General features: G+C 50.8%; 3 protein-coding genes across 15 annotated transcripts in view; all 3 read left to right on the top strand.

The window, feature by feature from the left end:
* The window catches only part of LOC122870097, a 387,819-nt gene that overhangs the window by 200,012 nt on the left and 166,130 nt on the right, over positions 1-21,677 (top strand). The window lies entirely within an intron of this gene.
* plod3 (procollagen-lysine, 2-oxoglutarate 5-dioxygenase 3) lies at positions 519-17,888 on the top strand. Its single transcript, XM_044183912.1, has 19 exons — positions 519-730; positions 3,004-3,095; positions 4,848-4,984; positions 7,782-7,945; positions 8,714-8,826; positions 8,926-8,989; positions 9,110-9,207; positions 10,545-10,646; positions 10,745-10,876; positions 10,964-11,085; positions 12,061-12,165; positions 12,494-12,619; positions 12,740-12,881; positions 13,456-13,569; positions 13,656-13,727; positions 13,839-13,943; positions 14,042-14,188; positions 15,818-15,943; positions 16,446-17,888. Exons 1-19 carry the CDS (start codon positions 646-648, stop codon positions 16,599-16,601), a joined length of 2,202 nt encoding a protein of 733 aa, XP_044039847.1. The 5' UTR covers positions 519-645; the 3' UTR covers positions 16,602-17,888.
* Positions 18,767-21,632, top strand: znhit1 (zinc finger, HIT-type containing 1). The gene is made up of 6 exons (XM_044184472.1): positions 18,767-18,829; positions 19,449-19,546; positions 19,641-19,716; positions 19,829-19,908; positions 19,998-20,167; positions 20,704-21,632. Exons 1-6 carry the CDS (start codon positions 18,805-18,807, stop codon positions 20,723-20,725), a joined length of 471 nt encoding a protein of 156 aa, XP_044040407.1. The 5' UTR covers positions 18,767-18,804; the 3' UTR covers positions 20,726-21,632.

Below are 21,677 nucleotides of genomic sequence, written 5' to 3'. Positions count from 1 at the left end.
TTTAAAATGAACCCGATTACATGGCAGTATTATGTGTAGTCGCAGCTATCAGTCCCACGTGCTTCGACCAATATGATAAAATAATAACAATGAGATGTGGTGTAGATAACCTGCAGCACATCTGGAGTTAATATCCTACACATCAGCCTGAGCTTGTCTCAGGATCAATATCAGCAGTTATAAACGTTATTTCACAGTAGTGCGGTGATAATAAGAATAGTTATAATATTTAACACGAGGCCGTGGGCGTGCTCCCCGCCCCCGCCCCCCTCTCTCCCCGTGCCGGCTCTGGGTCTCTGGGTCTCTCGGCCTCGCTCTCAGGAATGCATCAGACGTGGCAGAGACGCGCTTTCTCCATGTTTCACGAACTTTCTGCAGTTTGAGGCCACGGAGAGACCGGAAACGTCACAGCCCGCTCGCTTCCATTTGTCCTCCTCTGATTGGCTCGAGCGGGGCCGCTGCGGCGCGCCCATTGCTCGGCGACCCCGTCAATCAAAGCTGTGAGTGGGGCGTATCGCGAGATTTGAGAGCCGTCCGCGAGTCAGAGCGGAGAGCTGACGGAGTGAGGACGAGAGCGGAGAAAGCGGAATAAAGTGACGGTTTACAGCCTGAACAGAGCCGTTAACGGGTTTTTTTAAAGCAGCCATGTCTTCCTGTCGTCTTCTCTGCCTGCTGGCTCTCGCCTTCCTCCAGAGCTCCGTGTCGGCCGAACAGCGGAGGCTCTCTCCAGGTAAGGCCGCTCCGGAGGGTCCCCTGCCCGGCCAAGCGGACCACCCTGACCCGCTGGAGCTGCGCGGCTCTGGCTCTCTTAGCTAACCGCTGCTAATTACACTGTTATTCACATTTACATCTTATTAACGGTTTCAACAGCGACATATATGTTGGGATAAGCGGTGAGTTTATGAAGTTTTAACTTAGTTTGATCCGGTGTGAACTTCCAGACCTTTAGCCCGGAGGCTAATTAGCAGGAATTCAGTCCTGTGGCCATATTTTGATTATCAAAGTCAAAGTTTTCCATGAATTGTTTAACAGTCTGCGCTTTGAAATGTCAGAAGGACTGACGAAGTGAAGAAGTCGCAGGCTTTAAACTGCCTCTGTGTTGGTGCCACCAGCAGACTGTCCTCTACAGAGATCAGCTGATCGTCCAGATCTGAATACACCTCCTGTGTTAAGCTGCCAGGATCTTCTCCTCATCACCTGCAGCTCCGGGGATTCATCATGCTGGAAGAGCTGGGCTGGTTTTAAACATGTGGTCTGTGGAGTCCTTTAGATCCAGAAGGTCTTTCCCACGCAGAGCCTCAGTGCAGGACCCGGAAGTCCCGGCCCACATCTGCATCTGGTCTGTTCTGCATGTACGGAGTGCGTGTTCGTCTTGTCTCCGGTGCGTTCAGGATGCTGATGGTGACCGACGGTCAAGACGGTCTCTCTGTCAGGTTCATCGCGAGGCTCCTCGGGGTCCAGATGTCACACCGGGGGAAGTAATCTGCGTAGAAATTGCTGCGTTCTTAGTGGTAGCCGGTGGTGTGAATGATCCAATGGGAGCATGGAAACATCCCCACTGAACGCTGCGTAAAACCGACTTGGCTCTGAAGTTGTAGGTTCATTTCCTGTTAGGACGAGACGCAGCGGATCCTTTGGGCACCGTGGTGACGCCTGATGATGAGCGTGCAGTTTTAGAAACAGTCTGTAGTGATGTTTTACTGTGTGTGTGTTTGGACAGCTGTGTGTGTGTGTGTGTGTGTGTGTGTGTGTGTGTGTTTGGACAGCTGTGTGTGTGTTGTCGGGGGGGTGTTGAGCAACAGTAGTAACCCTAACCCTGCTGGTGCCGAGCTGAGCGCCATCTGTCACATCATGTGCAGTTGAATACCAAAATATATTGTAAAATAAGTAAACACCTGAGAGCTCCAGCGTTAGCGCTCGTGCTGCTCGACCTGCACACACATTAGCTAATAGATGAATATGTTCTCCAGGAAGCTCGCAGCGCCGCCCTTCAGACCATTCGCACAGCAGGCGCTGAGGAAGACCTCCGACGTACTCTCGCCCCCATTCATATTCAATAAAAGAACCCCGAACTGAATGTCTTTGGACTGTTGGTCGGACAGATTGACGTCGGCCGATCAGCTGTGGAAGTGATCTTTAGCTGCGGCCTGTCGGCTGCACTGAACTTCACAAATCCTTTAAAGTGGCGACATCTCGTGGGCCGAGCTCATTCGCTTTATTTGTAGCGACCGTGGATGAATTCAGCGACTCGTGTTGGCAGGCTGAAGGAAACCCGGACGAGGACAAGGAGGCTTTTGTCACCAAATACTCTCCTTCCTCCCCCGCTGTCCTCTTTTTGCCTCCCCCCTTCCTCCGCCTCCTGCGCTTCACCTCTTCAGCCTCTCCGAGGAATTTCTGAGGAATTTCACTCTCACTGAATTCCTCGAAAGCCTGGAGGGAGGAGGAGGAGGAGGAGGAGGAAGAGGGCGGGAGGGAGGGAGGGAGAGAGGGAGGAGGAGGAGGAAATTACCTGTGAAAGTTTAATACACCTTCTGACAGCCGCAGCTGCTTTGCACAGTAGTTGTATTTGCGGCCTGTATTTTGTAGTATTTGTTGTATTTGTAGTATTTGTAGTACATGTTGATGTACTGACAGTAGTTTCTACACGAAGAGATTCATGAACATCGTCACAGCGGAGAAACTGGAGCTTTAAAAAACCAAGAAGTTTAAAGTTTGGAGGAAAAAACAGCCCAAAACACTTTGCCCCTCCTGCTGAAAGCTGGACATTGATTATGTGAACAGTCATTGATCAGTTTCCTGGTGATTCAGTAGCTGATTGGCTGAGTCAAACTCCCAAAGCTGTGCTCAGCTTCTTTTCAAATGTTTCTGTCATCTGTTGCCATCTTATTTCTGTTATTACCAGCTGTTATCTTTCCACGTGAAGCACTTGGAGCTGCGTTTCCTGCGTGAACGGTGCTTCACAAAGAAAGTTTATTATTTATTATCATCTGTGTGTGTGTGTAGAAAATCTGCTGGTGATCACCGCGGCAACAGAGGAGACAGACGGCTTCAACCGTTTCATGAGGACGGCCCGAGAGTTCAACTACACAGTGAAGGTAACACACACACACACACACACACACACACACACACACACACACACACACACACACACACACACACACACCAAGGTCTGCGGGTCAGGTTTACAGCATGCTAATGGGGCTGATGGGAAATGTGAAACCTTCAGTGGCAAACTTGTCTTGTCCTTCGGTTATTTCAATAAAGTTTTGTACCAGAAAAAGATGGCGGTGAGCTGAGTCCAGTACAGATTTTCTTTGTGCAGCTCCTTCTACCAACGCTAGCTAACGTTAGCTGACAGGCGAGCGCAGGCGAACGTTAGCTAACGGCTTCTGCAGATAACAAACACAAGCAGAGCTCAGATCAGTTCAGTCCTGCAGCACCTACTGTGACCGTTCGACTCAGGACAGCTCCTTCTGCCAACGCTAGCACAAGCGCCCGTGCTCGCCTGATGTGCACGCCCGTGTTCGCCTGTGCTCGCCCGTGCTCGCCTGATGTGCTCTCCTGATGTGCACGCCCGTGTTCGCCTGTGCTCGCCCATGCTCGCCTGATGTGCTCTCCTGATGTGCACGCCCGTGTTCGCCTGTGCTCGCCTGATGTGCTCGCCCGTGTTCGCCCGTGCTCGCCCGTGCTCGCCTGATGTGTTCGCCTGTGCTCGCCTGATGCGTTCGCCTGTGCTCGCCCGTGCTCGCCCGTGCTTGCCTGATGCGTTCGCCTGTGCTCGCCCGTGCTCGCCTGATGTGCTCTCCTGATGTGCACGCCCGTGTTCGCCTGTGCTCGCCTGTGCTCGCCTGATGTGCTCGCCCGTGTTCGCCCGTGCTCGCCTGATGTGTTCGCCTGTGCTCGCCTGATGCGTTCGCCTGTGCTCGCCCGTGTTCGCCCGTGCTCGCCTGATGCGTTCGCCTGTGCTCGCCGTGTTCGCCCGTGCTCGCCCGTGCTTGCCTGATGCGTTCGCCTGTGCTCGCCCGTGCTCGCCTGATGTGCACGCCCGTGTTCGCCTGTGCTCGCCCGTGCTCGCCTGATGTGCTCTCCTGATGTGCACGCCCGTGTTCGCCTGTGCTCGCCTGTGCTCGCCTGATGTGCTCGCCCGTGTTCGCCCGTGCTCGCCTGATGTGTTCGCCTGTGCTCGCCTGATGCGTTCGCCTGTGCTCGCCCGTGTTCGCCCGTGCTCGCCTGATGCGTTCGCCTGTGCTCGCCCGTGTTCGCCCGTGCTCGCCCGTGCTTGCCTGATGCGTTCGCCTGTGCTCGCCCGTGCTCACCTGATGTGTTCGCCTGTGCTCGCCTGATGCGTTCGCCTGTGCTCGCCCGTGTTCGCCTGATGTGTTCGCCCGTGCTCGCCTGATGCGTTCGCCTGTGCTCGCCCGTGTTCGCCCGTGCTCGCCTGATGCGTTCGCCCGTGTTCGCCCGTGCTCGCCTGATGCGTTCGCCCGTGCTCGCCTGATGCGTTCGCCTGTGCTCGCCCGTGTTCGCCCGTGCTCGCCTGATGCGTTCGCCCGTGTTCGCCCGTGCTCGCCTGATGCGTTCGCCTGTGCTCGCCCGTGCTCTCCTGATGTGCTCGCCCGTGTTCACCTGTGCTCTCCTGATGTGCTCGCCCGTGTTCACCTGTGCTCGCCTGATGTGTTCAGGTTCACAGGTGAGAACAGGACGAAATCGACCCGGAAGCGAATAAATGAAAGCTGCATATCAGCAGAGGGGAATGTGTGGTTTCATCCTGGGAGATGAATACAAGAACATGATGAAGATGATGATGATGATGATGATGAAGATGATGGTGATGATGTGTGCAGGTCCTGGGTCTGGGGGAGGAGTGGAAGGGGGGTGACGTGGCTCGGACGGTGGGTGGAGGTCAGAAGGTCAGATGGCTGAAGAGGGAGCTGCTCAAACACTCTGACAAGAAGGACATGGTCATCATGTTCGTCGACAGGTAACACCCACCTGAGTGTGTGTGTGTGTGTGTTATGTAACTGTTTATCATTGTCATCAGCCCGTCCTCCTTTCTCTCTTTGTCTTCCCCTTCACTGCGTCTGTCTTTTGTCTGCTTCATATCTTTAGTCTCGTTTTTCACTCTGTTGTTTCTTTGTTTTTCTGTCTTTTTACTAAGAAATCTGACTCACCTGTCCTACTTACACACACACACACACACACACACACACACACACACACACACACACACACACACGGGAACAAAGGTTTGGTGACTATGAAGTTATCGTGCTATTCATTGACATTGGCAGTCTAACACAAAAGCAGTAGAAATGCTGCGTGACTCTGTAGACGACATACTTTGAGAAAGGTAAAGTTGTGTTTTCGTCTTTACTACAAAGGTCACTATTCTTTACTGTCGTGTTCAGGTCTGGTGTCTTTCTGGGAGATTACCAAATCAATATATGGATTTGGTTCTTTTTGAAACCTGACAAACGTGCAACAAGAGCTGCAACAACCTGACCGATCAGAGGTGTAGTGCCAGAGCCTGCGAGACAGAACCCAGGGCGAAAAGGCCCATACAGCACCGGCCGCCGCTCGTGGTAGTAACTAAAGAATGAATCGATTAGTTGATCACAGGAAAGTAATCAAACTATTCTGATAATCGATTAAATGTTTCAGTAACTGATCAAACAAACTCGTGAGTGACTTTGTGTTTAGGACAAAATACAACGGTACAAACATGAAGTTACACACAGACACCTTTCATGCCTTCTTCAGTTTTCCCCTAAAGAACGGCCTCGTGGGGGAATTTTGGTTTATTGATCACTGTTAACACCGATATATATATTTGTAGCAGTCTGTTTCAGCGGCTGTATCTAACGAGCCAACGGTAACTTAACTAGATCGCACTGAAGTCTGCCGCTTACACTTTCAAATTAAAATGTAGTGACGAGAGTTGATGACACGAGACAAAAACACAATAGGAGACTAAAAAAGCAGAATGATGTCACATGACCTGCCGCGTGTTTGTCAGAGCGGAGGGCGGCTGTATCACACCTGAACATGCTCTTTAAAAATAAAAACTGGGGGAAACTTGAGATTGTGTTTTCAACCGTGCGTCAGCGCCGCCGTCGGGGATGTAAAGGAGTGTAGTTTGTCAACATTCGTCTAAACATTTCCACGGCGACAGTAAAGAAGAAGAGTTACATCTTGACTCCACATTGTAACTAACTTGGATGGTTCAACCTGTTTGTACTGTGGTGTAGATTAGCTCGGAGGAGGGTTTAACGCTTCCTCAAAGGGACAGCTACATATTTCTCCTCTCACCTGTAGAGCTGTTTATCATCTGCATAGTTCTGGAGATATCGGCCGTAGAGACGTCTGCATGTTTTGAATGTAACGGGACCGTGCGGCGCTCGGCTCGTGGAGCTCGAAGCGCCAAAAAACACATTTGAAAAACTCAACAGCAGCGTCTGTTTCCATAATTCCTGACCCGGCTACTGAAGATAATCCTCAGGTTTGTTGTGAGCAGTTTCATGTGGGAACTATTTTCTTTCTACCGATAGCGCCATATAGTCCATCCATCCATCCATTTTCTACCACTTGGTCCCCGTTAGGGGGTCGCGGGTGACTGGAGCCTATCCCAGTGACTTCGGGCCTTAGGCAGGGCACACCCTGGACTCGTCGCAGGGCGAACACAGACACAGACAAGGACAGACAACCATTCACTCACACATTCATTCAATACGGGCAATTTAGAGTTATCAATTAACCTACACATGCATGTCTTTGGACGGTGGGAGGAAGCCGGAGAACCCGGAGAGATTGTGTGATGTTGGTCCGGTCCGGGAATCGAACCCACGAACCCACGATCTCCTTATTGGGAGGCAGGAGCTGTAGCCGCTCTGCCACCGTGCACCCCCCATATAGTCTTATTTACTATATAAAACATGCAGACATCTCTAAACATCTGCAGCTCACGCCAAAACTATCCAGACGGATCAACAGCTCTACAGGTGAGAGGGAACTAATGTGTTTTTGATTTGGAGGTGAACTGTCCCTTTAAGGAAAGAGCGAAGTTTATCCACAGCACCATCATGCGGAGATCGAACTGAATCGCTCAGCTCAGAACCGCGACAGGTGAAGGAAACGGGATTCGGGTGTCCCGGCCCTTTAAGTGTGCCAGTGTAAATAACAGCTTCCTGTTTGTGATTACGCAGCTCGAAGGAAGGAATCAATAAAGTTTTTATCATTGGGTCGCTACCAAAGACACCACCGATCAATAAAAACCAGAACCAGTGAGCTGTTCATACATTTTCAGACAATACTGTAAAAACCAGCTTTCCACGGCTGCAACTATTTTTATTGATTAATCTGTTGATTATTGTCTTTATTAATCACTGGTCCTCCAAGGGGACGTCTTCAAATGTGTTGTTTTGTCCGAGCAACAGATGTTGGTTTCCTCACATTTGAGAAGCTGAATTATTACTGATCATTTTTCTGTCGATTGACTGATCGATTATAAAATAGCCGCAGACTCGTTTCCTGTGTTTCGACTCATTGATCAGTTGAAAAATCGTTTGAGTTGTAAAACTTTCACAACAAAAATTCAGAAATGATTTGCTGCATCAGACTGAAGAAATATGGCAGTTAAATCATCTGCTTCTTCTTCTTCTCCTGACACAGTTAACACTTTGAACGTATTGATCATCGGTGCGCCAGAGTATTTCAGGGTTCGAGCCATTTACTGACGAAACTGTTCCCTTTATTTTGAAACCCTGCCTCTCTCTCTGCAGTTACGACGTGATCTTCGCGGCGGGTCCGGAGGAGCTGCTGTCCAAGTTTTCTCGTCTGGGCCACAGAGTGGTCTTCTCAGCTGAGGGCTTCTGCTGGCCCGACCAGAGACTGGCCTCCAAATACCCAGAGGTGCATTCTGGGAAACGCTACCTCAACTCAGGAGGTGAGACGCCGCCCGTGAGCCGTGACGGAAGTCATCCGTCAGAGTTTAGATTGCTTTCTCTCCCTCCAGTGCTCATTCGACTGTGTTTTCTGTCTCAGTTATGTCGACGATGACGTTATGAGACTCGGAGACCCTCCGGGTCGGTTCAGGGACGCTCGGACATCTCAGATTAGAGAGTTTTCTTTAACGAACTCGGACGAGGGTCCGGTTTTTACAGTCTCACATGTAGCAACGCGGTCTGAATGATTCGCACAGTTCGTACGATCTCCTGCTTCAGTGCAAATCCTCCTGGAAACTGTCTGTGTGTGTGTGTGTGTGTTAGCCTGTTAGTGACGGACTGCACACCTGTCCAGGTGAGCCCTGCCTCTCACCCAGTGCATGCTGGGACTTACTCTAATTCGCGTTTAGACAGTCTGAACTTCCTGTTCCAGTATTGTGGTTAATGTTCTCCATGTAGATACAGAGACGCTGCTGACTGTTGGACGACTCATTGTTTCTTTAGCTTTCTTTCTTTTGTGCCTCCCGCCCCTCATTATTTTTATTTAATGTAGTCCTGTTAAATTGCCTTGAGTTTTTAGGAGCGTGTTCCTGACCCTCCTGCAAGTGTATTTGTATATTATAATAAATAGAATATATTATATAATAAAGAAAACAAAAGGAAAGAGAAATAAATGTGTTTTATGTTTTATAATAGTTGTATTTTTCATTGTGCAAATAAATAAATGTAGTTTTGTGTGTGTGTGTGTGTGTGTGTGTGTGTGTGTTCAGGGTTTATCGGCTTCGCTTCAGATCTCAGTACGATCGTCCAGCAGTGGAAGTACAAAGACCACGACGACGACCAGCTTTTCTACACCAGAATCTACCTGGACAAGACGCAGAGGGTGAGCTCTTTATTTAAACTCTTTAAACTGCAGCAACGTTTCAAATCATTCACACCGACGACAGAAAACTGATGCAGAACATGTGACTCGTCTCTTCAGACCAAGTTCAACATGACTCTGGACCATCGCTCCCGAATCTTCCAAAACCTGAACGGAGCCGTCGGTGAGGCACACACACATACACACACACACACGCACACACACACACACACACACACACACACACACTGTTCACGCTGTGAATGTAAAATATGAATGAACTGAACGTGTCTCTGTCTGTCAGATGAAGTCGTCTTGAAGTTTGAGAGGGCAAAGGTCAGAGCGAGGAACGTTGCCTACGACACGCTTCCTGTCGTTATCCACGGCAACGGACCCACCAAGGTAACCGACCAATCACAGCCTTCCACCAACACCATGTGACGGTCCAGTCACCAGAGTTAGATGTGATACTTGTTTGTTTTTAGCAGAAAGGCTTAAATTATACACGAGTAGGAACTCTGTCATACGCTAACTAAGCGGCTGCAGAACCTGCCTGAGAATCCTGCTGTTTCTAAGTTTCCTTCAGTCTCACAGTGATCCAGAGACAGCTGTCTGTCCGTCCACGGGTCCACTGCAGACAGGAGCTGCTGACTGCTGGTTCGGCTGCTCTGATGGGACAGTATGACTGCATGTGAACTAATATAAGCTGTAAAGAGAACAGCAGACTAATCTGAAGAGCTGTTACAGGCTCTCGCTCTCCTGATGGCTTTAATTTATTCTGTCGTCTGATTGGTTCCCAAACAGGCCTATATGTTCGTGTTAGCATGTTAGCATCTGTCAGATTAGCAACAACATGTTTGACTTCCTCCAAAGTTTCACACTGAGCTGATAAAACGCAGCAGAAGGAAAAACTCGGAGATCCACTTTAAACCACGAGGACGGATTTAAACTGCAGGAGGAGCAGCCGGGTCGCAGACACACGGGAGCTCACTGTGGCTGTTTATTACTGGGGGGGGGGGCATGACCCACCTGACCAGAGCTGGTGACGTTAAAATCACCCCCCTCCAGCAAAAACATGTAGCGTCGTGTTTTTGAACCAGCTCAACTTTAGCCGCAGCGTGACGTCATCTGGCGAGGCGCTGCGTTGGCCAGTCAAAGGCACGCACGATCGTTGTGACGAAGGATAAAGCAGTAGCCGCCGGGATAACGTCGGTGAGTCTTACAAACCGCAATTCATGGATCTGTTACTCAGACTGGGTTTTATTTCGTGTGCTGCGTCAAAGTATTCACAGCCCGTCTGCGCTGACATGTCTCAGTTTACCACTCACCCATAATAATAATAATAAAACTTTATTTATAGAGCACTTATCAAAACAAAGTACAAAGTGCTTCACAACAAGAAAAATAAAATAACACAGTGAATGACGAAATATAAAGAAATAAAACACCTGAAATACAGAAAAGCAATAAAATAAACAGTAAAATAAACAGCCAGTTCACGTAAAATCAGGATATGCTTTCAGATAAAAATGTGTTTTGAGACGAGATTTAAACGAAGACATCTCCCATCTCACCTGGTGCTCCAGATACGCGGCAGGTTGTAACGACCATCAGCTGTATGTGCTGCGGTGCTGTAAGCGTCACTGCACGGACTGAGTGCTGAGTTCGGATCCGTGTCCGAGCACGTTCGGCCTCTCGTCAGGATCAGATGTCAGAAGTCTCTGTCTTTGTCTCTGCAGCTGCAGCTGAACTACCTGGGTAACTACGTGCCCAGCGCGTGGACCTTTGAGAGCGGCTGTGGGATCTGTGACGACGACCTGCTGTTCTTCAACGACACACCTGTACGCACTCTCACCTGATAACGCTGAAGTTCTCACTCTTGTTTTAACGTTTGGTCACAGTGTTTAAAATCTGTGTGTGTGCGTGTGTGTGTGTTTAGGATGAGGAGCTGCCTCTGGTGTACGTGGCGGTCTTTATCGAACACGCGACTCCCTTCATGGAGGAGTTCTTGGACCGACTGACGACACTCAGCTACCCGACAGCGAGGATCCGCCTCTTCATCCACAACAACGTAGGACGCAAACGCAACAGCTGTGTTCTCGCCGACTCCGATCCTTTCTGTTCTGCTCTGATCTGTTGAAATGTGCCTGTGATCCAGGTCGTGTACCACGAGCGTCACATCCAGAGGTTCTGGGAGCGTCACAGAGCTCTGTTCCCCGACGCCCTGCTGGTCGGACCGGAGGAGAACCTGCAGGAGAACAAGGCCAGAAACATGGCTGTGTGAGTGCAGACCCCGAGGCGTTACACCACCTGTAGAACAACGTGTTTAACTTTTCAGAACATCTGTGGGTCATGCAGACGTTAGAGACGTTGGACTATATGAACCTGCACGACTTCAGGAGATCCTCTCAGGACTCTTCAGAACAATCAGTCGGTCGACAGAAAATGAAGTGTTTTAGTCATTTTTCAAGCAAAAAAATGCCAAACATTTTTATTGGTTTGATTTCTTTTCCGTGTCTCACATCGTGGTCACGTGAAACTTCTGTACGTCACCTCTGGAAATTATCACGGACGTTTTTCACCCGATTTCCTGATGTTTCATAATCAGCACAGCTCTGATCCAGTTAGTTTATTTAACCACGTCTTCTTAAAGGAGGTCTAACTTTAGTCTCATTCTACAGCTGTAAGTGCATTTATAAATGAATCTGTTGGTTTTAAGCATTTAGTCTTAAAATTGCAGACAATACTGGTCTTGTTTTGTCCAAAACCAAAAGATATTCAGTTTCTAAATCTATAGATATAAAACAGACACACATTGGAGAAACTGACACCAGAGACTGTTGGACATTTTGCCTCAATAACTTACTCAAACAGTAAAACAATTATCGATCCTGATCGAGTGGCTAATTGTTTCAGCCCAGCACTGGAGCTGTGCTGTACCCGACTGAACCACTGCTACGTGACTTAGCACTAAGCCCAGACCAAACCCTTTAAAGACGAAAATGAGGCGCCAGGACGGCTGCTGTTTGAAGGGTCCGAAACGATCAGATATCAGCGTTACAGATGCCATTAGTGATAAGATCCAGCGTGGGCCACTTTAGCAAAACACCACATCTGGCTTTAGTAAAGTAGACCTTGATGGTTTCTCACAAAAAAAAAGTGGCCGTTGTAAAACTGCGAGAACACGCGGGATCTTAACTGATACGTACGTGTGTGTGTGTGTGTGTGTGTGTGTGTGTGTGTGTTTGTGCGCAGCGAGGCGTGTAAGAAGGATCCAGGGTGCGATTACTACTTCAGCATCGACTCTGACGTGGCCTTGACGAACCCCGACACACTGAGGATACTGATCGAGGAAAACAAGTACGTAATCTCCTGTATACGCTGAAAAGTGCACCCTACCACTCTGCACCCCGACAGGTACTCCACCTGCGCCCCGACAGGTACTCCACCTGCGCCCCGACAGGTACTCCACCTGCACCCCGACACGCAGGCCGAACTGGAAGACGCTAACATTTCTTTCTGTGCATGCAAAGTGTTTTACATTTAAAGGTTTAAAGTTGAATCATTATCTCGTACGAGTCCCAATCAAACCCGACACTCCTTTTACATGTTTAAATATTTCGGCTCAATGCGAGGAGGTTAGTGTTTGATGATGATCGTCATTTTAAATTCTCCGTTTCCCTCTCAGGTCAGTTATTGCTCCCATGTTGTCCAAACACGGGAAGCTGTGGAGTAACTTCTGGGGCGCCCTGAGTCCTGAAGGATACTACTCCAGATCCGAAGACTACATCGAGATCGTCCAGGGAAAGAGGATGTGAGCACACACACACACACTTATCTTTTCAGCGTGCTTCTCTTTCAGCCTGGAGGTGAGGTGAAAACGTTTACCTGTGTCTTTGTGTGTGTGTGTGTGTGTGTGTGTGTGTGTGCGCAGCGGTCTGTGGAACGTCCCGTACATCACTCAGGCCTACCTGATCAAAGGCAGCGTGCTGCGGTCCAAACTGTCCCAGGTGAGCCTGTACGTGGACCAGGAGATGGACCCTGACATGGTGTTCTGCAGGAGCATCAGAGACCAGGTAACGCGGGCTGAACACACATCATGTATGTATGTAGCAGACTAATTAAAGGGTCGTTCTGGTTGATTACACACTGGCTCTTTTTAATAATAAGGTTAAACACAAATAAATCAGCCCCCCTCAGCACAGAAACCTCAGAGTCCTCAGTTCTCCGCTGGTTAGCTGGGTGCAGACGTTAGCTCAGGGTGAGACCGGCTAACGTGGTTCCTCAGATTCGTTTCATTACCACAGTATTAAATGTTTGTGAGGCAGATTTTACACGCAGCGTGCGTCTAGTCCAGTTCATAACATCTGAAATGTGCTGCTGGTCTCTGCCTCCGTCCGCCATAACTCCCAACATAAGACAGCAACGCTGGCCTGGCGTTCGCCCGCAATCCAGTGCAAGAGAGCGACGATGCAACGTAACGTTATTGTCCAGCCGACGCCGGAACATCTACAGTGTGTCGGAGTTAGCAGTGGCTTTTTAGTTTGACTTCAGCGCCGCTCCGGGAGTGTTTTGGTACACATTTGAAGATTTCCACGTGTTTGGACAGAAGATGAGCCTTTGTCATAGCTAGTCTGTGTGTGTCCACAGGGAGTCTTCATGTTTGTGTCGAACCGCGATGAGTTCGGTCGCCTGGTGGCGTCGTCCAGCTTCAACACGTCCAGGCTGCACCCGGACATGTGGCAGATCTTCGACAACCCTGTGGTCAGACAAACGTACAAACACTAACGTGAACGCAGGCTGAAGCGACTGAAAGCACCGGCTGAGTGTGTGTGTGTGTGTCTTTGCAGGACTGGAAGGAGAAGTACATCAATGAGAACTACTCCAAGATCTTTGAAGATGAGAAGCGCTTCGTGGAGCAGGTAACAAAACGCAGAACAACACTGACCACGTAACAGACGAGCGAGCGCAGAGGCCCGCTTGGGTTTGACACGTCTGCAGCTCAGTATTGACCGGGCCGCTGTGTTTCTCAGCCCTGTCCGGACGTCTACTGGTTCCCGGCCTTCTCAGACAAGATGTGCGATCACCTGGTGGAGACCATGGAGCACAACGGTCAGTGGTCTGGAGGATCCCACAAGGTAACCCGTCCACCTGTCGGACTGTGTGTGTGTGTGTGTGTGAAACAGGGAAAGTGAGTATTGAGCTTTGGAAGTCTTTTCTGTGTGTTTGTGTTCAGGACGAGCGTCTGGCTGGAGGTTATGAAAACGTCCCAACTGTGGATATCCACATGAACCAGATCGACTTTGAAAAGGAGTGGCTCAAGTTCCTCAAAGAGTACATCGTCCCCGTCACCGAAAAACTCTATCCTGGCTATTACCCCAAGGTACGGCCCCGACACCCGAGACACGGCCCCGACACTCGAGACACGGTCCCGACACCCGAGACACGGTCCGGCCCCGACACCCGAGACACGGCCCCGACACTCGAGACACGGTCCAGACACTACCCCGAGACACGGCCCCGACACCCGAGACACGGCCCCGACACCCGAGACACGGTCCGGACATCCGAGACACGGTCCGGCCCCGACACCCGAGACACAGTCCAGACACCCGAGACACAGTCCAGACCCTACCCCGAGACACGGCCCCGACACCCGAGACACGGCCCAGACACCCGAGACACGGTCCAGACACCCGAGACACGGCCCAGACACCCGAGACACGGCCCAGACACCCGAGACACGGTCCAGACACCCGAGACACGGCCCAGACACCCGAGACACGGTCCAGACACCCGAGACACGGCCCAGACACCCGAGACACGGTCCAGACACTACCCCGAGACACGGCCCCGACACCCGAGACACGGTCCAGACACCCGAGACACGGCCCCGACACCCGAGACACGGCCCCGACACCCGAGACACAGTCCAGACACCCGAGACACAGTCCAGACCCTACCCCGAGACATGGCCCCGACACCCGAGACACAGTCCAGACACCCGAGACACAGTCCAGACCCTACCCCGAGACACGGCCCCGACACCCGAGACACGGCCCCGACACCCGAGACACGGTCCAGACACCCGAGACACGGCCCAGACACCCGAGACACGGTCCAGACACCCGAGACACGGCCCAGACACTACCCCGAGACACGGCCCAGACACTCGAGACATGGCCCCGACACCCGAGACACGGTCCAGGCAGCACCCTGAGACACGGTCCAGACACCCGAGACACGGTCCAGGCAGGACCCTGAGACACGGTCCAGACACCCGAGACACGGCCCAGACACTCGAGACACGGTCCAGGCAGCACCCCGAGACACGGCCCCGACACCCGAGACACGGTCCAGGCAGGACCCTGAGACACGGTCCAGACACCCGAGACACGGTCCAGGCAGCACCCCGAGACACGGCCCCGACACCCGAGACACGGTCCAGGCAGGACCCTGAGACACAGTCCAGACACCCGAGACACGGCCCAGACACTCGAGACACGGCCCCCGACACCCGAGACACGGTCCAGACCCTACCCCGAGACACAGTCCAGACACCCGAGACACGGTCCAGACACTACCCCGAGACACGGCCCAGACACCCGAGACACGGTCCAGACACTACCCCGAGACACAGTCCAGACACCCGAGACACAGTCCAGACACCCGAGACACAGTCCAGACACCCGAGACACGGTCCAGACACTACCCCGAGACACGGTCCAGACACTCGAGACACGGCCCCGACACCTGAGACACGGTCCAGGCAGCACCCTGAGACACGGTCCAGACACTCGAGACACGGCCCCGACACCCGAGACACGGTCCAGGCAGCACCCTGAGACACGGTCCAGACACTCGAGACACGGCCCCCGACACCCGAGACACGGTCCAGACACCCGAGACACGGTCCAGACCCTACCCCGAGACACGGTCCAGACCCTACACTGAGACACAGTTAGTACCCAAAGTAAGCAGCAACTGTGAAATGAATCTTCTGTGTGTGCAGGCCCAGGCCATCATGAACTTTGTGGTGCGTTACCGTCCCGACGAGCAGCCGTCTCTGCGGCCGCATCACGACTCCTCCACCTTCACCATCAACATCGCCCTGAACAGGAAGGGCATCGACTACGAGGTACACACTCACACACACACACACACACACACACTTGTTATTTATATACTAATGTAATCCGGTAAGGAGCTTTCTGTTGGCAGAGAGATTGCTAATAACACGCAGTTGGTGCGTTTAGCGTCTTCTGAGAGTTGTAATTTAGTCAAATCGTGCAGTGAAACATCCACAATCCCGTTAGAAAGGATTTATAAAATGCTTCTCCAGAGCGCCGAGTCCGATCTGAGACTTTCATTCACCTGTTGATTAAATATGTATCTGACACGCTGAAGCAACACTGAAGGTGGTTCACATTGATTAAGTTAATCAATGATTAAACCGTTGATCTGATATAGATGCAAGTTAAACTAAAACTGATCAGCTTGTGGTTTTGGAGCGGAGCTTCTTCTTTGGTCCAGTTCAGACACACAAACCGACAGGTTTCACTTTGTTCTGCCGTCACCTGTCACACTGTGCTCACCTGTCTGTACCTGTGTGTGTGTGTGTGTGTGTGTGTGTGTGTCAGGGCGGAGGCTGCCGCTTCCTGCGTTACGACTGTCAGGTGGAGTCTCCCAGGAAGGGCTGGTCCTTCATGCACCCCGGCCGCCTGACGCACTACCACGAGGGTCTGCCCACCACCAGAGGGACCAGATACATCATGGTGTCCTTCGTAGACCCCTAGCCACGCTGAGAGAGTGTGTGTGCGTGTGTGTGTGTGTGTGTGTGTGTGTGCGTGAACATTAGTCGACCTCATCATCACAGACGGACGGAGGATTAGACGTGATGACCTCGAATGCAAATTTGTCTTATTTCTGATTGGACGATCCACCTCGCCTCCGTGTGATGATCACGTGTCATTCCAGCGCGTCCTCGTGCTTCCTGCGACCGTCACCTGACAGGGGATCCCGAATCGTTGCAGGACTTTTCAGAATAAGAGTCACTTTATTTAGCCTTCACTTAGTGACTTCAGACAAGCAAATGTGCATTTCAAAATAAGAGCCTCTTGTGGATGTTAAAATGATTTGTCACCGTGCTGCCTTTACACTCATTACACTACCTGAATCTATGCAAGCAGAACACACTCCACCTGTGTGTGTGTGTGTGTGTGTGTGCGTGTGTGCGTGTGTGTGTGCGTGTGTGTGTGCTGTTACACTCCGTCAAACTGTAAAAACGTAGCTGCAGATCAAAGTTCTTGATTCACTGCAGCACTCTTCGCTCCACAGCGCTGATCCTGCAGCGGGGGGGTGGGGCGCGCTCTCGTCCTGGTTACCACGGTAACCGCAAACCGCAGCGCAGAGCGCCCCCCCCTCGTGGATTGCGTAATTTGTAACATTTCTTTCTTCCAAAGTTGGCAGCACGCTCGAGTTTAAAATAAATAACATCGACCACAGCGCACGCCACTAGCTCGCCGTCTGGGTTGATGTCGGGGTTACCGTGGCAACCAGCAGCGTAACTGCGCGTCGCTCGTGGAGCGGTTTGATTCCCCCCAAACGGCGAACGTGAAGTCGAGGAGTAAACGTCTGAACACGGAGTGCTAAGCAAGTGAAACTCCACTTTGAGATATTTTAAACAGTTTCTGGGAAAACACTAAAGGCCTTTTTTACATTTTCATGTTGTTCGGTTTCTTTAATGCGTTTAGTTCATTTCTCTGGATTTTCTTCTTCTTTTGTGTTTCCATCATGTAGTCGTCCATCGTCGCGGTGTGAAGCCGTCGTTTCCTCTCAGTATTTATCTCTTTATTTAAAGATGAAAACCCGTCTCGGTGGTCTCGAGTCAGTTTGAGGAACGACCCCCTAAGAACTGGACTTGCGAGGTTTCCACCCGACGCCGCCTGTGGTTCTCTCTCCGCGCGTGCCTGCCGATACGAGGAGTCAGCGCTCTGGCTTTGTACAAACTGCATTAAATTATTTGTTAATGACTGAGCGAATAAAGGTTTGAGATTTTAATAAATCATGTTTCTGTCACAGCAGGGTGCGTTTGTTTTCTGTGTCGGGGGGGGGGGGGTTTGATGATTGTGGATCGATTGGAAAGTTTGTATTCAAACACGTGACGAGAACAGAACCTCGCCACGAGTCCGAACACAGACGGCGACTTTAACGAAGAGAGAGATTCAGCCTGTAAAAGGCTTCAGTGACCTTTGACCTCGTGTGAGATTCATGTTTTGATGACTGATGAATAATATTACTGCTGTAATAAACTGCACATTCAGCCCCAACTGTGCTAAATGTGTTAAATTGATCTTGGTGGAGCTGCAGAAGCTCTTAAGGTCCATTTAGTAGCTTTTTGATCGTATCACATGGGCTTCATCAGCAGATGGTATCTGTAGTGGTATGTTTCAGACTGTTTCTCATCAGTCCCGTACAGACTAATTCTGACCCGCTGGCTTGGATGCTGTTTAATTGGGAAACATCACAGGTAGGAGTGGTTACTCTCACCGACGCTGCAGGAATGAAAATGTCAAGTCAACTTTATTAGCAAAATCAGAGTAACTAAAATATTTGCTTCAAATGTGAGACAGACTGTTTTGTGTAAGCTTTATTTATGATATTGCAAACTGGAGAGGTAACAGCTAACCTGCCCCCCCACCACACACACACACACCACCACCACCACCACCCCTAACAACCACCAGGGGGCGACAAAGCGCGGAGTCCCTTGTGGCTTCCCGTAGCGAACAACACCACACAGATGTTCTGCTCGCTCAGAGTTTATCGGAAAATACAAACATCGTCTTTAAAGTATGTTTAACCCTCAAAGTAAGAAATATATATCTATCAAATATAACTCTGAACCGTGGAGCTGTGAGGAGGAAACGCGCGCTTCGTCTGGTTTGGCAGGAACCTCCGCGGCTGCCGTAGACAGGAAGTGAGAACACAACAGCCAACATGGTGCTGGAAAAGAAAGGTTCCGGTAAGTTTTGTTTCATTTCAACCAAATTATATATTAAAACGTGACTTCGCTGCTTTACACGCTAATATTTCTGATGAATTAAAGTTTAGAAGGTGTAAATACGCGTTAACCGGTTCTCTGTTTTGCTCTTTTGTCCGTTTTCGTGCTCGCTAGCGGCGGCTCTGGGGCTAACGCACGAAACGTAAACCCGAAACGGCACTCCGCTTTCTGAACGACACATGTTGTCTTTGTTACTGTCGCTACATATTAATAATTGATGTAGAAATACGATGCATTCGGCGTATAAAGTATTCACAGAAGTTACACTAGTGTGAGTAAAATCCTCTCCTCCGGAACCGGATCGCGCTTCAGCTAGCGGGCCTCTGCGGTTCATTTCCGCGGGATGGCTGGAAGGAATTTGGATATTTTATTGAAATAAGTGATGTTTTGTGGCCCGACAGTCTGCGGAATTCAACTTCAGTTCGTAACAAGTCGTAAACCGTTTTTGGGAAATGTTTTTCGAGGTTTCGGTCGATAACCAAAGTGTGGAGAAGTTTACATTGCGGGTTTTTAAAGCGCAGTTTGGTTTGAGTGTAAAGCCAACACCAGAGGAACGTACACGTGTCCGTGTGTCTGTCAGCTCGGGTGGAGGCCGGGCAGCGCAGAGTTTTGGATGAAGCCACCAGGCAGAGGAGACTGACCAGGCAGCTGGAGGCTCTGGAGAAGGACAACTTCCAGGTGTGTGACTGTGTGGCGGGAATGTAACGCGTCTCATCTGGAGTCTCCTCAAAGTCACGGGACGTTTCTCAGTGTTGTTGTTTTGTGTTTCCAGGACGACCCGCTGTCCTCCCTCCCTCCCCCAGGTCCTACTGCCCGCCTTCCGGCCTTCAGCGAGACAGAAGAACCAGGTGAGACACTTCAGAGGACAGGTGCCCCTTTGACCCTTGATTACTGAAGCTATGGTACAGTTTTAAACTGTCTCTCTGTTCTTCTTCTTCTTCTCTGTCTCTGTGCGTCCAGAGAAGAAGAAGAGGAAGACGAGGGGCGATCACTTCAAGCAGCGTTTCAGGAAGAACTTCACCACGCTGCTGGAGGAGGAGGTGGGTCACGCTTCTGCACTCTTTTCCTGCTTTCTCATTGGCTGAGAGTCTGCTGTCAGCTGACTCCCGCTCTGCCCTCTGATTGGTAGAACCTGTCGGAGAAGCCGGAGCCTAACTACCTGTCTGCGGCGGCCCCTCCCTCCTCCCTGCCCCCCCGGCACTTCTGCTGCGTCTGTGGTTTCCCCTCTCACTACACCTGCACCACCTGCGGGGGGCGCTACTGCAGCACCAAGTGTCTGTGCACGCACAGAGAGACCAGGTACACACACACACACACCTTTCTGCACCTGTGAGGACCTCCGTGGGCGTAGCCCCGAGCCGGTTCTAACCTGAACCTCCAGACAGTCTCGCACGCTCGGGTCTCGTCCCCTTTGGAAGACGAACTTTGCTCTCAGAGTGTGAATCCGATGTTTGTTTGTTGCTGCCGGAGCGAAGCGTCGTGTTTTTATTGGACAGCTTGTAAGACGGCGCTGCCTCTGTGGACTCCGGGCTCCTTCACATGGAAACATGAATACACACACACACACTCGGCGGCCACTTTATTAGGTACACCTGCGCAGTGTAACGCAGTCCGGCCACCGAGTGTGTGTCCCGAAACCAAGCGGAGGCAGTGCGGTCGACGTTAGATTTGTGGTTCTTGTCCGTGTACACGTCAGAAAGGAAAACTGGCTCAGCTGATACATCTCGCAGTAAACACGGTCGAAAGCTCCGGCAGTCCTTTGAGTTGAGGTTGTTTTGTCACAGCACGGTTATGTGAGCGCTCAGCCTCTTTCTTTGTCCTCTGTGTCTCTGCAGGTGTTTGAAGTGGACACTCTAGCTGCCGCCTCGTCACCGTGGTGACGGCGATGATGGGATGGCGTCACCTGTTCGGAGGCTTCGAACCTGTGAACTGTGGCTTCGCTCGGAGTTTATTGGCTTCTATGAGAGCAGATGGACGGACACACACACACACAGCTGTACAGTCATGACAGTGGACCTTTAAACAGCATCATCATGGTCAGCAGTGATGTCACAGTGTACTGGAGTACACATGTGCATCACTGCAGCAGGTGGGACTTTAACCCGCTGGACGTCAGGATTTACAGGAAGTGCTAAGTTTCTTTTTAACTTTTTTTTTTTTTGACTCAGTTTGCACATTTTCCTCCAAACTGTTCCTGTTATTCCTCGTCCCATGATGCCTTGCGTGGATGATGGGCACGCCTCTCGGTACTTCCCCTCACTGAGCCGGAGTTAGCGACATGCTACAGGTGTCTTCCTCTCTTCGCACAGATTATTGGCCAATAAATGATGTTTAAAAACAACCCGTGACACCGAGAGTCACATGCTCGGATCGAATCCGCCCTCATGTCTGGCTGCAGCCAGCAGCCGGTTAGCTTAGCTTAGCATAAAGACTGGAAACAAGGGGAAACGGCTAGCCTGGCTCTGTCCGAAGGGAACGCCTCCCAGCGGCTCTGAAGCTCCCTGATCAAGAGACGTTCAGCTTTTCTCTGCCAGCCAATCAGGAGCAAGGAAAGGCGGGGTTTAATGTTATCGATAAACACTGAATGAATGTATTTAGCTCCGAGGGATGGTTATCAGCGCGTTGCTCTGCTGCCACTGCGGATGTTCAGTAAAGCTGGAACGTCACAAGGTTTCAGGCCTCCGGTTTGTTTTGTTCAGTGTATAGAAACGCAGGAAATAGAATTTACATGAACGGTGAAGTAAAATAAAAAAGATTTGATATATTTGCAACATCTGGTGTGAGTTCGTTGTGCCTCCTCTTCCTCGAC

This window comes from Siniperca chuatsi, linkage group LG22, assembly GCF_020085105.1.
Source record: "Siniperca chuatsi isolate FFG_IHB_CAS linkage group LG22, ASM2008510v1, whole genome shotgun sequence".
Taxonomy (NCBI): domain Eukaryota; kingdom Metazoa; phylum Chordata; class Actinopteri; order Centrarchiformes; family Sinipercidae; genus Siniperca; species Siniperca chuatsi.
Note: the sequence above shows the minus strand (reverse complement) of the source record. Positions and strands in the feature narration are given on the sequence as shown.